Here is an 18461-nt window from a genome sequence, read left to right as displayed (position 1 = left end):
ATTCTTTGGTCTTGGCACTAGGGTCCAGACTTTCTTTCTTTCAAATTTATTTAACTCTTCCTGCATTGCTTGCACCCAATCAGCATCTTGAAGAGCTTCTTCCACTTTCTTTGGCTCAGTCTGAGAGAGAAAAGAATTGTAAAGACATTCATTTGAAGTACCTGTTCTAGTTCTGACACTTGCATCAGGATTTCCAATTATCAAATCAAGTGTATGTGATTTTGTCCACTTCCTTGCAGATGGAAGGTTTTCTCTAGAACTGGATGCTCCCCCATGATCCATGCTGTCTTCATTTTCATTTTCTGATGCTCCCCCTGAAACTATGCTCTCTGAGTTGGATTCTTCAGAATTTAGATTTTCAGCACTATCAGAACTTGGCTTATCAGAACTTGACGAATCAGAACTTGAAGAGCCAGATGTATGTTCTGATGTTTCTTGAGATGTGGTAAGATCTTGAGTATGCTCCCCTGCATAGGTGCATCTTCCTTTGACGTAGTCACCACAGTTTCAATAACATCAGAGTTTAATCCATCAGAGTTTACGGTATCAGGACTTAGACTATCAGGATTTTCAGTATCAGAATTTGAGTCTTCATTTTCAAATCTCAGCTGATCATGGTCAATGAAATCTACAAGACCAGTAATCTTCTTGTCATCAAAAGAGACATTGATAGATTCCATGACCACTTTTGTTCTCAAATTATAGACTCTGAAGGCTTTTGTGGAAAGTGGATATCCAACAAAAATTCCTTCATCAGCTTTTAGATCAAACTTGGATAGCTGTTCAGGATGAGTCTTGAGAACAAAATACTTGCATCCAAATACATGAAAGTACTTCAGATTTGGCTTCTTTTTCTTCACCATCTCATATGGTGTTTTTCCATGCTTGTTAATGAGTGTTGCATTTTGAGTAAAACAAGCAGTCTGCACAGCTTCAGCCCAGAAATAGGTTGGAAGCTTTGCTTCTTCAAGCATTGTACGTGCAGCTTCAATGAGAGTTCTATTCTTCCTTTCAACAACTCCATTTTGCTGTGGAGTTCCAGGAGCAGAAAATTCATGCTTTATTCCATGGTTTTTGCAGAACTCTTCCATTATCAAATTCTTGAACTCAGTGCCATTATCACTCCTTAAGATTTTCACAGAATCTTTGACCAATTTATCCAGATGTTTGACATGATCAATCAAGATAGATGCAGTTTCACTTTTTGTGTGCAAGAAATACACCCATGTGTATCTGGTGAACTCATTCACTATGACCAACGCATATCTCTTTTTTGTAATAGATATGACATTCACTGGACCAAATAGATCAACATGTAGTAGATGATAAGGCTCAAGAATTGATGATTCAGTCTTGCTCTTAAAAGAAGATTTTCTTTGTTTGGATTTCTAACAGGAATCACAAAGGCCATCAGGAGTAAATACTGACTTTGGCAGTCCTCTCACAAGATCTTTCTTGACCAGTTCATTTATATTGTTGAAATTTAAATGAGAGAGTTTCTTGTGCCAATTCCAGCTTTCTTCAATTGATGCTCTACTCATCAGACAAATTGCAGAACCATCAGTACTTGTTGAAAGCTTAGCTTCATAAATGTTACCATGCCTGTATCCTTTCAGAACAACTTTGCCTTTAGTTTTACTCACAATTTCACAGTGTTCTTCAAAGAAATCAACATGATAACCTCTGTCACAGATTTGACTTATACTCAGCAGATTGTGTTTAAGTCCTGAGACCAGAGCTACTTCTTTAATTATGACATTCCCAAGATTGATATTGCCATATCCCAATGTTTTTTCAATGTTGCCATCTCCATAAGAAACACTTGGGCCAGCTTTCTCCACAAAGTCTGATAGCAGGGCCTTATTTCCAGTCATATGTCCTGAACATCCACTGTCCAGAACTAGAATATTTTTCCTGTTGCCCTACAATCACAAAGACCACTAATTATTAGTTTTAAGGACCCGGACTTGCTTGGATCCTTTGGCCTTATTAAGTTTGTTAACATTTGCAGCGGATTTAGCATCAGAGTTTATGTTAACATTTTTCTTTTCAGAACTTACACTATCAGACTTTGAATCAGAATTTACACTAGAAGGAACAATGGAAACTTTCTTCAAAGAAGGTTTTATTTGATAATAATCATAGTACAAACTATGATATTCCTTACAAGTATAAATGAAATGCCATAAACTACCACAATGAAAACAAGGATTTTGTGGTTTGTATCTAACAGACTGACTCTTAACTCCTGATTTTGAAGTTAAGGAGTTAATATTCTTATTCTTCCTGCAAAAAGAAGCCAGATGGTTAGAACTTCCACAGTTATGACATGCTTTCCTAGGAGCATCAGGAATAGGTTTATAATCATTGCTTTTATTCACACCTTCCTTTCCATTCCTATTTTTCCTAGGTGATTTTACCTTGTTTGTATTCTTAACATCTTTCAGCTTATGCTTAAGCTGCTTCTTTGTCATTAAGCCTATGTTTACTTCAGCTGTCTTTTCCTGTTTTAGTTTGTCAGAAGTTAATTCTTCTTTAACTTCTGATTTCTCATTTTCAGACTTTACAGTTACAAACTTAACAGGTTTTAACTTTGGCTTTTGCTTAACAACAGGCTTAATTTCTTCAGTTCCTTTATCATTCTTATCCTCTCCATAACCTAAGCCCTCTTTCCAGTTTCCACTACTTAGCAAATTTTGAGTTGTTTTACCAGAGTTAGTCCAAGTCCTGATAATCTCTCTTTCCTTTTCTAACTCAGTTTTTAGAGATTCATTCATTTTTAGCACTTCATCCCTAACATAAAAAGCATCATCTCTATCCTTCTGAGTTTGATGGAACATGACTAACTCTTTTTCTAAGAAATCATTTCTTTTCTTAAAAGCAAGATTTTCAGAAGTTATTCTTTCACATGTTAAAGTTTGATCTCTATAACTAACAAACATGGTTTTAAGATATCTTCTCAACTCATTAATATCATCAGTATGAAAAGCATAAGTAGTCTGAGGTACATTTGTTTCAGCAGCTTCAAAACTGCTCTCAGCACTTTCTTTATCAGCATTTGCCATCAATGCATAGTTCTCCTCACTTTCAGAGTCTGAGGTGTCTATCCAGCTTTTCTGCTTTGTGACAAGAGCCTTGCCTTTGTCACCCTTTACCTTCTTGTGATCAGGAGATATGTGGTCTTTCTCACCACAGTTATAGCATTTAACATTGGTATAATCTCCTCTGTCAGACTTTCCTCCTTTGCCTTCAGATCTTCTAAAATTCTTCTTATCAGAACTTATGCCTTTCCTGGAAAACTTATTTCCCTTCCTGAACTTCCTGTATGCAATCTTTGTGATTCCTTTCACCATAAGAGCACACAGCTTCATCATCTCCTCATCAGCATCAGTCTCAGGCAAGCTTTCAGAATCTGAGTCATCATCACTTTCAGAACTTGATGACTCAGTATCAGACTTTATGAAAAGAGCTTTACCCTTGTCTTTCCTTGAGGAAGCTGCTTTGGGGGATTCTTCTTCAGCCTTAAGAGCAACTGTCCTTGACTTTCCTCCTTTCCTCTTGCTTCTTCGTTCCATCTCAAGTTCATGAGTCTTGAGCATTCCATAGATTTCATCCAGAGTTGTTTCATCAAGATTGTAGTTGTCTCTTATTGTCGTTGCCTTCAAATCCCAGCATTCAGGAAGAGCTAACAGGAATTTAAGATTTGAATCTTCAAGATCATACTCTTTATTAACCAATGACAAATCATTCAAAAGTTTGACAAATCTATCATATAAATCATTCAATGACTCATTAGTCTTTGAGTTAAAATTTTCATACTCTTGAGTGGGTATTGTCTTCCTGTTCTTCTTAATTGTGTCAGTTCCCTGACACCTTGTTTCCAGAGCATCCCATATCTCCTTAGCAGTCTTGCAGTTGATTACCCTGTTTGACATTACATTATCAATGACACTATGCAGTAAGTGTCGTACCTTAGCATCCTTAGCAATTGATGCTATATCTTCAGCAGTATAATCACTCTTCTCCTTTGGTACGGTCTTTGCTGCTTCACCTGCAACTGCAACAGCGAGCTTGGTTGATTTGTGAGGCCCTTCCTTGATTCTATCAAGGTATTCTGGATCTGTTGCTTCCAGGAACATGGTCATCCTTACCTTCCATATTAGATATTCATATGGTCTCAGTATGGGAACTCTGATAGTCTCATACCGACTTTGAATTTATGTCTTTGGAAGTTCTTCAGTTTTTGTAGGCTTAGTTGGAGTTTCTGTGTCAGACATGATTGTGTTTGGATCTTTAACTGTATGTGTGTTAACAGATTAGCTCTTATACCACTTGTTAGGTCACACACACTGTAGAGGGGGTGAATACAGTGTATAATACAATCAAATCGAACTTTAATATCTTAAGTAACAGAAAACAAACTTTATTGAAATAATAAACTCTGTTACAGTATGGAACTGTTACCTCTCAGTGATGAACAAATATCACGAGAGCTGCTAGGGTTACAATGAATAATCTTCTTGAATATGATAACACTTATAGTGTAAACCCTATGTCTGTGTTTATATACTACACAATTACAAGATAATCGCTAATTGATATTGAATATAATTTTACTTCCTAAAATATATCAATCAGATATCTTTTCTTCCAAGTATTCCATTCTTCACGGAACTCCTTCTTCATGCATATCTCTTCTTATGTTTATCTTGATCTTCTTTCCTTTAATCAGCTACTGTCCTTATCTGAACGTCCTTCAGCACTTAAGTTCTGATATCTAACTTCTGATAATTATCTCCTGATAATATAAGTACTGATATCCTTAAGTCCTGACTTCCAGTATAAGTATTGATTAATGGTTAAGTACTGATTTGTCTTGTTAAGTAAGATCTGAAATCTAAACATAAATCATATTAGCCATGACATTATCATATATATCTAACACACGTGTCTATGCTTTCGCTCAACTCGAGCATTTTGCTGCGGTCTGTAGGCACAGGAAGTCTGGTGCACAATTCCTTACATCTGGAAAAATTTGTGGCATTCCGCATCATCAAATTCCTTAGCATTATCTGACCGGATCACTTTAATAGATGAACCAAATTGCCTTTGGACAAAATGATGAAATGTTTCCATTGTCTTGAGGTAGTCAGATTTGTGTTGAAGTAAATACAACCAGGTCACTCTGGAATAATCATCAAGTATTGTCAGAAAATACCTAAACTTTTGTCTTATGCATACTTTGTACGGTCCCCAAATGTCTGTGTGCACAAGGTCGAATGGCTTGCTAGCATGTGACTCACTTAAGGAGAATGGAAGCCTTGTAAATTTTACCATTGGGCATGTCAAGCATACCTTGTCTGCCCCATGTATGCAGTGTTTAATGCATTCTATAAACTTTAATTTGGACACAGGGGCGTGCCCCAATCTGTTATACCAAAGAGTGTACTCACCTGCAAGAGTGGTTTTCAATACAGCAAAGGAATGTTGACTGTTGTTCTCAGATACTGCATTAGATGGAGACAGATGATACAACCCATTTGAGACAATTCCTTTGCTTTTAACAACATGAGTTTCAGCATCAATTATGGTACACTCAGTTGGAGAGAAGACAACATAACAATCATTGTCCCGAGACAGTTTGTTAATTGACAACAAATTATGAGTGAAAACAGGGACATACAAAACATTCAGGAGTTTAAGTCCACTTGCTAATTTCACGTCTCCAAGATGAGTCACCATGGTTGTTGCTCCAGTTGGTAGATTCACCGTTACATGAGGTTTGGCACTCTTAACATTGTGTAAGAGATCAAAGTCTGCAGTCATATGATCTGTTGCGCCCGTATCCATAATCCACCTTCCAGTTTCAACACCAACATTGTTACACGTGATCATTCCTGAGAATGGACTTTCCAAAGCATCTTCATTATAATCATGTGACAATGACTGAGATGGGATAAGCTGAAGAAGTTGTTGCAGTTGTTGAGGGGAGAAAATAATTGGTTGTTGAGTTGGGTCAGATGATGTGGAACCCATGGCCACATTTGCAGCAGGAGGACCTTTAGGAGAAGCACCAGCTCGAGAGTTATTCCACCGTGCATTAGGTACAGAGACCCTTGAGTTGGATGGAGAAGGTCTGTGTCTATAGTTCTATCTGGGTGAGCCTACTATGTTCCAGCATTTGTCCCTAGTATGCCCCTTTCTACCACAGACTGAGCATGTCAAGGACCTATCAGCACTCATAAAAGTTTTGCTGAGCATAGCAGACACATCAGGATCATATGAATAAGCACCTTTTAAAACCTCTTTTTGTGATTCCTCTTGCTGAATGGCAGCACAAGCCATCTCAACACTTGGTAAAGGAGTAATCATTAACAGCTGACTGCGTTGAGGAGTGTAAATATCATCCAACCCATTAAGAAACTGAAATAATTTTGCCTCTTCTTTTTGAGTGTGAATAACAGTCAACAATTTAGAGATATCTTCACCTACAGTACTCACAGCAGGCAATTGGTTCATAGACTCTAATTCTTCCCATTCACTACTTAGAGATGTAAAATAATCTACAATAGTACTACCATTTTGTTTCATACCATACGCCTATTTACTTAGCTTATATTTCCTAGAACCATGAGTTAATTGAAAATGCTTTTCTAATTATTTCCAGACTTCAGAAGCAGAAGTAATAAAAAGCACAGACTTTTTAATTGTGTCAGAAACATTATTGTGAATCCAGGAGGTTACCATGCTATTACACATATCCCATTGAACAACCTCTGTCTGATCTGTAGCACTGCGAATCTCCGTTCCATGTACAAAACCCAGCTTACGTTTGGATGATAGTTGAATCTCCATAGACCGCTTCCAAGACAGATAATCATCAGATCCTTGAAGTTTTGTGACGCTAATCGACAACGGATTATCAGAGGGATGCAGAAATAGTGGGTTTTGCATATCTGAAAACGAAAACTTACTCCCACTCGCCATTGCAGACATACCACATAAACACAAAAGTTTTTAAACAACTAACAGCACAGGACCATAAACAAAAAAAAACACAGGCACCACAATTACATAGAAAATAATCACAAAGAAAACAGCTCGATACAAATCACTCTTCACACACCAATCTTCACCTGCTGCTCTGATACCATAATACTTTTATAAACACGATAGCAAAATGAAGAAATAAGAGCACAAGAGATGCAGAGCACAAAAGGAGTCTCAATTAGATCTGAAAAACTCAATTGAACAACCCTCTATCCTTTCAGCCTTGTACCCCCACTACAGGACCATATTGTTGTACTATGTTACTTAGCCTCCAAGACTAAATATAGTTAAAGACAGATATGCCCTTAAGGTTTAATACAATCAAAATGTTCAGCAAGAAATAGAAGAAGTAAGACAAAAGGTGGCTACTGTGGACCCAGATAATTAGCCACAGGTGACCAGCAATATTAGAGTGTGATCCTTAATAGGTGGCAGCATAGTTTCAATACATGATATCGTGCATGCTGGACAATTTACCCCACAGGAAATTTTGATCTTTGTGTGAAACAGAAAAAACTTTGCATAAATTTCCTCTTCATGAAGTTTAAATAACCAGTAATGGTAGCTCACAATGGTTGGATAAAGCTGAATATTTCTAGCTAGAACATGATGCAATTCTTACATTAAAAATGTCGATTATCACTAATACTGGAAAACATTACGAATTATCTGCAAACGGATGTTCAAAATTACAGATCTAAGTAATTTTTTGTAGCATTTATAGCACATACAGATACTAGGGTAATGTAAGCAATAGCTTTCAATTATTTGATCTTCAGATTTAGCTGTATCATGCAATAAGAGCATTGTTTCAAACAAAGAAATCTCTCCTGCCTAGAACTTCTTTGTAATTGTGGTGCTAGAATTGACATATATGTTTACCATGGAGAGTAGTATAGTGGACAAATATGCCATAATTACTTTATGGATAACTCTAAATTACAGTAAAACTGTTAGAAAATGTGGGTATTGAGCCCCATATTGTCAAGTCATTTTGAGTCGTTCTTGAGTGGGTGACGCTTGGAGTATGTTCTCTTCCGTGAGAGCTTTTCGAGGCACTTTGAAACACTCAAAATGGTTAAGGGATGAATGAGATACGATCATTCAAAGTTAGTCCCTTGAAGGTGGAAATGTAGATGTGAAAACTTGTATCCCACATTGAAATGGAAAAGGGGTTTCCATTAATTTATATAGCACAACATGTTAGTAGTTTTTAAAAGTGTTAGTAAGGTGTTGCTCCATCTCTTACGTGCGCGCGCATGGGTGCAAATTTTAGACCACACACATTGTTCTACCTCGCCGCCCTTTTATCCTGAAGGCGAAATCAGCCCGCACATATTCAACTGGACTCGAGAACTCTCTCATATCCTTATATCTTTCATTAATTTTCTATTTTTTCATGGTTATATTCGCGCGCTGTTATTCGCACATACTGTTTCAATTGTATATATTAATCGAAATCAGCCCGCACATATTCAACTGGACTCGAGAACTCTGTCATATCCTTATATCTTTCATTTATTTTCTGTTTTTTCACGGTTATACTCGCGCACTGTTATTCGCACATACTATTTCAATTATGTATATTAATCGCAGATTGTTATTACAAAACCTCGTTACTTATGATCCACCTCTTACACAAGCAGGTAAACACCTCCCTCTTACAAACGGATGTTCAAAATTACAGAGCTAAGTAATTTTTTGTAGCAGTTATAGCACATACAGATACTAGGGTAATGTAAGCAATAGCTTTCAATTATTTGATCTTCAGATTTAACTGTATCATGCAATAAGAGCATTGTTCCAAACAAAGAAATCTCTCCTGCCTAGAACTTCTTTGCAATTGTGGTGCTAGAATTGACATATATGTGCCATGGACAGTTGTATAGTGGACTAATATAATATGCCATTATTAGTTTATGGACAACTCTAAATTACACTATGTTATACCCAAAATTTGGCATTTGATTGATTCGGGTCAAATGCGGATTAAGTACAGTCAAAATCGGTATTGCATTGTAGAAGGTAAGGACGCGTCCAGGCACGGAGGACGTGCCTACATTTAAGGAGATATTTTATGGTCTGGTGATGGCGAAGTTTGGGAGTGCATGCTTGGGAAAGGACGCGTCCAATTGTTGTGGACGCGTCAACATTGGTGAAATTACTTGGCAAATGTGGTCTTTTGGCAATGGAAGCTGAAGGACGCGCCCGTCTCTATTAGGACGCGTCTTGTCGCTGTGGCATGCTGTAAGAAACAGTTGTTGAAGAAACAATGTTGGCTTTATAAAGGTGAGGACGTGCCCAGAGTCTTAGGATGCGTCCTGTGTTTGGTCAATCACTCTCAATGGTGACTTTAGGACAAAGCTTGCATGGAGAGGAGCGGTGGAGATTATTTTTACTAACGTATTTGTTGCAGATGCTCTTTGAAGAATTCCCTCCTTGAGACGGTCAAGGAGGGGGATGTTCGTGAAAAGCTTGAAGGCCTTCAAGGGTATGCCTGATGATTGAAGGCCTCCTCCTGTATTCAACGGGTGTCCTCGTTGCGGATGCATGATTAACATTGGTGTGTGCTTTGGGAACTATGTTCTTGTATTCAATGGGTGTCCTCGTTGGAGAACTTTGGAGTCATCCTGCACTTTGCACCCAAGAGCTTGGGATCACCTGTCCTGCTATCTGGTGGGTTATCCTCATTTGGGGGACAGGGACGCATCTGGCATTTGGGGTGAACCGTGGTTATACCTACGTCCGTAAATCAAGGGAGATAGCTGTAGCGGAGTGTTATCCTTGCGCAGGGAGATGCACTATCCGTGAAGTCCTGCGATTACGGACGAGCTTTGGTCCTTCGCGGTTGGGCCTCATAGTTGGACATTTCTAAAGCTAGCAGAAGACGAACTTTGGATGGACTTCTACTGGGCCTAGGAATAAGAAGTCTAAGCCCATTAGATTTCTTTTTCCACAAGAACTACGTCAGGCTTGATCCCTATATAAAGGGTACGTACGCACATTGAGAGGGTAAGAAGTTGAGGGCTGATAAGAGAGCCACCACTTACTCTGATCAATCTCCGCTTGATTTTCTGACGAAGAACCACCGTCATAGATCTTGATCCCGGCGAGAAACCTCAATCTTTGTTGATACCAAATTCCTCCGTCAACAAATTGGCTCTAGAAGGAGGGGCTTCTGATTAAGATCGTAATCTTGGGAGGAAAAGATGTCTTACAATCATGATGGAAGTTCTTATGATGGAAGTGATAGCAGATCTGAAGGAGAAGGTGAGGGAGGCTACGCTCGTCACGAACCCTACGTGCCCAGAAACATGGCGGATCCACCGAGAGCTCCGGATGTGGGAGGAACACCTCCAGTTCTCATCAGCAACGCTGATATCTTGGAAAAGTTGTACCGCATGGGGGATACTCTTAACAGTTTTCATTCAAGGTTGAATACGGTGGAGCGTCGCAAGACGAGGAGGGGTCGTCATTTTTCCCGTCGCGGCCATGCCGTTGGGAAGGCGCCCGTAGTCGAAGGAGATGCTCAGGCCAGCGGGGAAAACCCGTGAATTACTCCGCGGTGCTTGGAATATTCTGATGATGTAGAACCTATTATGGAGCTTGTTGATGAGGACACGGACGGTAGAGAAAGGCCTCATCTTATCAATCAGGTCGTGCCACACCCCCATAAGTCTGGGCGTACGATGGACAAGCGTCGTCGTGCGGAAAATACTCTGAATCAAGATGGGGAAGGGAGAGATTTTTTAACCATAAAAAGAAGGCTTGGCATAAGACTGGAGGATGACGATTTGAGAATGCTGCTGGTAGAATGGTAAAAGGAAGAAAACGCTGGAGAAGCGAGGCCCCGTGATACAACGCGTGTGCCTCCTACATACCAAAGGGATGATAGGGTGCGGCACCGCGAGCACGAGCGTGCCCCTCCGCGAGGAAGGTTCGGGAATTATTACCAAGGCTATCAAAGGAATGGGCGAGGAAGGATGGGATACCAACATGGAAGGGCACCCTACAATGGTAGTAGAGATGGCGCGCCCTCCAGTGAAGAAGCTCCTATCATTGTTCATGTAGCTTCTCATGACGCGTCCTCATGACCGGGACGGCGTGCGAATTTAAGAAAGGTTGTAGAATAATGAGGAAGTATCGCGACGCGTCCCGGAGGAACCCCGCGTACGGGACAATGTTCAAAATCAAGATGGTAATATATCGCAGACGCAGCCTTAGGGAGAGGGGCAGCGAGATCCACCGCTACACCGGGGGGGGGGTAATCAAGAGGAACCGCAACAAATCGCGGAGCAACCCCAACAGCCTAATGTTCAAACCATTCCTAGAGTAGGGACATTTAATATGAACGATCTTAAGATGTTGCTCAACCATCTTGAAGGAGGAAGAGTAACGACGACTGTGTAAGCTCCTTCTCCTTTTGCTGCTGTTGTGAGGGAGGCACAATTGCCGGCAGGATACAGAACACAACCAATCACTTGCGTTTTCATGGGAACTCTGATCCTGTGGAATTTCTGGGGCGTTTCAACATTGAGATGGATGTATATCAAGTACCCGATTTGGCTCGATGCCGTCTCCTGCGTCCACCTTTAGAGAAGGCGCTCAGCAGTGGTTCCAGAAATTTGGTCCAGGTGTGATCACATCCTGGGAACAGATGAAAACCTTGTTTCTAACTCAGTTTCAAGCTGCAGTGAAGTATACACCGCCAGTTACCACGCTGGCCAATGTGAAACAGAAAGAGGGGGAAAGCTTGACCTGATACTTTAAAAGGTTCAATGTAGAGTCTACTTTGGTGAGAGGCGCAACTGATGAAATACTGAAAATACTTCTTATAGCTGGTCTGCGGGTGGGAACAGATTTCTGGAAGTACCTGCAGGGGAAGGACCCGGTACGTTAGCCGATGTACTTGCGCAGGCAGAATCGTTTAAAGCAATTGAATAGTCGCTTGCAGAAACAAAAAAGAATGATAACACCCACAACTCCAAGGGGCGAGCCGAGAGAAGGGATAGATCCTTGAGCCCGGATTATCGATGGAATGTCAGAAGCCCTATTAGGGTGAACACCGTGAACATGTGGAGAGAATGGAGCCCGCCATCAAACTATGAAAGGAGAGTAAGCAACTACACTCCACTAGCAGCGTCCATTGATCATATCTTCGAGGTGAATAAGGATAGAGGAATCTTCAAGAAACCAGACCGTCTAACTTCATGGCAGAATAGAGATAAGAAGAAGTATTGTGATTACCATGAGTCTACCGGCCATGACACCCATGAATGTCGTCACCTGAAAGATGAAATTGAAGAATTGATCAAGGCGGGATACATGGGTGAATGGATTGACAAGGTTAAACGACGCATGGGGAATGACGACAAGGGGAAAGATGAAAGGCAGCCCCCGCGAGAAGAAGACGCTGAAAAGATAGTGGAGGTTAAGTTCCAAAGAGCTGGTAGTATGAGGGTAATTTTTGGAGGACACCTCTTTGTTGGTGACAGTAATCGGGCATTGGAAAGAAATACAAGAGAAGCACGACACCCCCCACTCACCAACATTCATAGTTTGGAAGATATACCTCCAAAAATATTCAAAGGGGAGTCAGCTAATATTACGTTCAGGGAGAGGGAGTCAAGATGGGTACATCACCCCCATAATGATGCACTGGTAATAGTTATGCTTATCGGGGCAATGAACATGCATCGGGTCTTCTTGGACAACGGGAGCTCTGCGAACATCCTGTATTACAGCACGTACAAAAAATTGGGTTTCCCGGATAGCAACATGTATTTTGAAGATGCACACGTCTAAGGCTTTACTTGAGAAGCAGTGAGAGTTATGGGTTCGGTCAGGCTTCCCGTCACACTTGGGGAAGGAGCTTTGTTTGTCACTCAAATGATAGATTTCAAAGTGCTGGATCAGGACTCTGTGCACAACGTGTTGGTAGGAAGACCGTGGTTGCGAGCATTCATGGTGATAACCTCGATACATCACTTGATGATAAAGTTCCCAACACCTAACGGGGTGGGCAGTTTGAGGGGGTCGTAGTACGAGTCACGCGACTGCTATCATAAGGCTGTTATGGAATTCCGAAGGAGAAAATATAAGGGAAAAGGTCTTTCATTTGAGGGTGCAGAGGACATTCATACAAAACCAAGTAGAGAGGTTCATGCCCACTATTTCGTAGAAGGCCCAGAAGAGGAAGAAACCCATACCACCGAGATCCCTGTTTTAACGTTGGGAAATGTTTCGAGGATCCTTAGCGTGGAAGAGGTTGTGGTAAGCCATATAGAAGAGATCATGCAAAAGGAGGTTAACGGAGAAAAGTTGGAAGGAAGAAGTGAAATTTTGCAAAGTCTCGAAAATAACTTCAAGGTGGATGCTCCTCAAAAAGAAGACGCGCCCTTGAAGAGTAAAAATGGAATTGAGGTTGATGTTCCTCAAAATATGGACGCGCCCTCCACACCTGCGTTGCACAAAAATATGCTTTGTCCTGAGATAGATGCTCCCGCTCAGGGGGACGCGCCCTCAGATAAAAAAATGGGCATCGAGGACCCCCGTGACTTTGATTTTGATTTGGATCCCAGGATCCCTATGCCCGCTGAGAAGATAGGGCCGACCGAAGACATAATATCTGTTCCGGTCGACAAAAATGACATGAGCAAGGTTTTGAAAGTGGGATCGCAGTTAAGTGATAAAGTGAGGAAAAGTCTTACCCGCTTCTTAATTGCAAACCTCGATGTCTTCGCATGGAGTCATTCAGACATGGTGGGAATCGACCCAGGAGTAATGTGTCATCGGTTGAACATCTTCCCGAACTGTACGGGCATACGTCAAAAATGCCACCCAGTGAGTGGGGAAAGGGCGATAGCATTAAAAGAAGAAGTAGACCGGTTGTTGGAGGTGGGACTAATCAAAGAATCCTTCTACCCCGAATGGCTTGCAAATCCAGTGCTTGTGAAAAAGCCGAACGGGAAGTGGAGAACGTGTGTGGATTTCACAGATCTCAATAATGTATGTCCAAAGGATAGCTTCCCGCTCCCACGAATTGATCAGTTGATTGACGCGACAGCAGGGCATGCCTTGCTGAGTTTTATGGATGCATACTCTGGTTACAACCAAATTCCGATGTACGGTCCCAATCAAGAGCATACATCCTTCATCACTGACAGGGGCTATACTGTTATATAGGGATGCCGTTTAGTTTGATTAACGATGGCGCAACCTATCAACGGTTAGTAAACATGATGTTCAAGAACCAAATTGGGAGAACCATGGATGTGTATGTGGATGATATGTTGGTAAAGTCCAAGGTGGCGAATGACCATATCAAACACCTGATGGAAATGTTTAACATTCTAAGGAGGTTTTGCATGAAGTTGAACCCACAAAAATGTGTGTTAGGCGTGGAGTCGGGCAAGTTTCTCGGGTTCATCGTCAACCATAGGGTAATTGAGGCCAACCCCGTAAAGATCAAGGCACTGCTGGATATGAAATCGCCCATCAATGTGAAACAAGTGCAAAGTTTAACTAGGAGGATCGCCGCGCTGAATCGATTTGTTTCCAAATCTTCTGATAGATGTAAGGAATTCTTCAAGGCGATTAAGTTGGTAGGGAAAGACTTCATATGGATATCAGAATGTGAAGAAGCTTTCAGAAAGATCAAGGAGCAACTAGGAAACCCTCCCATGTTGTCAAAACCGTTAGATGGAGAATCTCTAATACTGTATCTTACGGTATTTGAGTACTCAGTCAGCGCAGTTCTGGTAAGAGAGGAAGATGGGCAGCAGTCACCAGTGTACTATGTGAGAAAGCGGTTGCACGATGCTGAAACTCGCTACACAAGCATGGAGAAGCTGGTTTATGCCCTGAGCCTTGCATCAAGAAAATTACGGTCATATTTCCAGGCCCATAGAGTTGAAGTCCGTATGGCATACCCGCTATGGAAAGTCCTTCACAAACCAGAGTCATCAGGGAGAATGCTGAAGTGGGTTGTGGAGTTGGGACAGTTTGATTTGGAATATATGCCCCGGACAGCGATCAAAGGACAAGCCTTAGCTGATTTCTTGTTGAAATTTGACTCTGTAGTTGATGATAAAGCTTTAGTGATGCTACATCCACCTCATGATGAGGAGTCTTTGGAGGAATTATCATATCCCTGGTGGATCTTGCATGTAGATGGGGCAGTTAACAATGGAGGAGCAGGTGCGGGTATAGTACTCGTGTCTCCAGAAGGCCATCATCTGATGAACGCAATTCATTTCAAGTTTTATGCAACAAATAATGAGATGCACACAGCGCCTGATTGGAATGTTCAAAGAAGTTAGGTTGGAATGTGTGCCGCGAGGGAAGAACATCAACGCGGATGCTCTAGCGAAAATGGGGTCACAACAAGAGGCTGTGTTGTTAGGATCCATACCCCTTGAAATCCAGGAGATTCCTAGTATCCCAGAGATAGAAGTTATACAAGTGGATGGGGCTCCCAAGGAAACATGGATGGCGCCCATTCTTGCTTACATTCACAAGGGAACACTCCCAAAGGATAAGTTCAAGGCTCGTCGACTCCGCTATCAGGCTGCAAGGTATGTGGTGTACGACGAAGTTCTGTACAAGAGAGGCTTCAATCAACCGCTGCTTAGATATGTTGACGAAGAAGAAGGAAATTACATCTTAAGGGAGGTGCATGAAGGGATATGTGGCAATCACTCGGGGGTAGCTCATTGGCAATGAAAGTTTTGCGCCAAGGATATTATTGGCCTACAATGAAAGAGGATGCTGCAAATTTCGTCAGGGCATGTGATCGCTGCCAGTATTTTGCAAATTACTCATATATGCCAGTGACGCTCTTGACGTCTATGATAAGCCCGTGGCCACTTACCATGTGGGGGATAGATCTTATTGGGGAGTTTCCCAAGGCTAAAGGGGATGTCAAGTATGCGGTGGTCGCGGTTGACTACTTTACTAAGTGGGAAGAGGCTATGCCATTGGCAACTATCACGGTAAAGAAAATCAGAGATTTCGTTTTCAACTCCATTGTTTGCAGGTTTGGTATTCCTTACAAACTTGTCTCTGACAACGGGAAGCAGTTCGACAGCAAGGAATTGCGGCAATTATGTGAGGACCTAAAAATTAAGAAGGAGTTTACAGCGGTCTATCATCCTCAAAGTAATGGACAGACAGAGGCCGTGAATAAAATAATAAAGCACACCCTTAAGACCAAACTGGAAGAGCACAAAGGGAAGTGTCCTGAAGAACTCCCGAAAGTGATGTGGTCCTATAACACTACTCCACGATCTACTACGGGAGAAACTCCGTGTATGCTGACTTACGGCTATGAAGCTATGGTCCCATGGAAGTTGGTTTAGGGTCGCTTCGTAGAGATCGTTACACGAAGGGGGATGCAGAGGTTAATCAAAGGCTTCATTTGGATCTTTTGGAAGAAACAAGGGAGAATTCTCAGCTGAGGCTTGTGGCGTATCAGCAACGTGCCGCAAGGTATTATAACAAAAAGGTAAAGGGACAGCTGCTAAAGGTAGGGTATTTGGTGCTCAGGAAGGTGATGCCAAATACGAAGAATCCCCAGCATGGAGTGTTTGGAGCTAATTGGGAAGGACCATACAAGATAAAAGCAATCTTGTGGAAAGGGACTTATCACCTTGAGGATATGGAAGGGAAGCTGGTTCCGCGAGTTTGGAACATGGAACATCTTCGGAAGTATTATCAGTAAGGCGCGGCATTGGCCCCTTACAGGTCTTTTTTACTTAGGGCTATGCCCAAAGTATAGACTAGAAATAAATAAATTCCTCCTAGCCTAGGGGGTAGTGCATGTACTACTTACCTTAGAACTAGTTGAAGAGTCATTTTTTCGAATAAATTCCCCACAGAGCATAGTAGTCATGGGACTGGTGCACTTTTGACACCAGAGCGCATTATTAATGAAAACTTTGAAATTTTCCAAAAGTTATTTGCTTGTTAATTTGCTTGGTTGCATGACGCATCCTAGCCATAGGACGCGCCTTGAGTGATAGTTTTATACAGATGTTAATTAAAGCAGTGGCTGTCAAAAGGAACAACAAAACTCAAGGAAAAATGCAACTAAGACGCGTACTATTCCCAAGGACGCGCCCAAGTTATCTTGGTTGATGCTCATTCAATTTTAAGTTTCTTTAATTTTGACGAAACACAACTAAAAGGGAGAACACGTCCTTACTAAGGACGCGTCCAGTTTGAGGGATTAAATATATCTCTAAAATAAAGGGTAGACGTGTCAAGATAGTAGGACGCGCCCCTCATGCTTTATGCCTTTTCTAAAAAGTACAAGTATAGCATAATATCATGCTTATCCTATCTAGATGATCCAAGGACGCGCCCAATTAAAGAGGACGCGCCCTTCAAGGACATCTACTTAACAGATGATGGTACAAATACAACAAGATTCCAAAGGCGACGTATCCTCATAGTAGGACGCGCCCAAATATATGACAGAACAAAATAATTAAGTGAGTAAAAATCTGCATGATTAAGGCAGAAAAGCTTCATAAAACATGCAAGTAAATGAAGTTCAAAAGTAATCATTACAATTTGCAAGGCTTCAAGGGGCCCGCACCCTTAAAATAGTTCAGGTAATAACTCCGTGAATAAACATAGGACGCGTCCTAAGCAGGAGGCGCGTCCTAAGGCTTGTCTTGGTCGTCTGCAGGAGGAAGTTGAGTCTGAAGTGGAGAAGGAGCAGGAGACGCGTCCTCTTCCTCCAAGCCCAGAAAAATCCTTTTGCTTTTAATGGAATCTACAGCCCTGACTCTGAAATCATTTACCCATCTCCGGGTGTCTGCATCAAACTTAGAAAAAGTGTATGCTGGGTCATTTGCTATGAACCCAGAACACCACTCTTCAAAACCGGCTGCAAAACCAGTTTGGTACACTAACTTCTTCTCCTCTTTCCATCCATGCAGCCTATCATCATTCAGAGTATCAAGCTTCAGCTGCATTATGGAATTCAAAGAGATTACAGAATCCATAGCCTTCTCCATTGAGGTGGCATTGCCTTCCAGCACTGCTTTCTCAACCTCAAGACGCGTCTTGTCCTCCTGCAGGCGCCTGATCTTGGCGTCCTTTTTTTAGGCAAGCAAATTAATGTACCTTTCTAAGGATTTGATCTTGTCTTCAGCTTAGCTTTTGGCGGTGTCAGTCACAGCAAGACGCGCCCTGAGTCTTGCAGCCTGGTTGGCACTTTGCCTGGCGTGCAGATGGAGCTCGGCTGCAGCCCTTACCATGGCTTGTTCTGTTTGCTCCTCTGTCCTGAAAGTCCAGCCTCTAACTTCGTCTTCAGTGAAGTCGCCGGCTGAGGACGCGCCCAGATATCGAAGGACAAAGGATTGTTCATCTGGCACTACTTTCTGATACTTTAAGGGTGCGTC

The 18461-nt window shown here is 41.6% G+C and overlaps 1 protein-coding gene across 1 annotated transcript; it reads right to left on the bottom strand.

Moving 5' to 3' along the window:
* Positions 1-5019: 5019 nt before the first annotated feature.
* LOC141665244 (uncharacterized) lies at positions 5020-6987 on the bottom strand. Its single transcript, XM_074471222.1, has 3 exons — positions 6745-6987; positions 6230-6600; positions 5020-6115 (listed from the first exon to the last, which is right to left on the bottom strand). Exons 1-3 carry the CDS (start codon positions 6985-6987, stop codon positions 5020-5022), a joined length of 1710 nt encoding a protein of 569 aa, XP_074327323.1.
* Positions 6988-18461: the final 11474 nt, after the last annotated feature.

The sequence above is a fragment of the Apium graveolens genome, chromosome 6 (genome assembly GCF_009905375.1).
Source record: "Apium graveolens cultivar Ventura chromosome 6, ASM990537v1, whole genome shotgun sequence".
Lineage (NCBI taxonomy): Eukaryota > Viridiplantae > Streptophyta > Magnoliopsida > Apiales > Apiaceae > Apium > Apium graveolens.
Note: the sequence above shows the minus strand (reverse complement) of the source record. Positions and strands in the feature narration are given on the sequence as shown.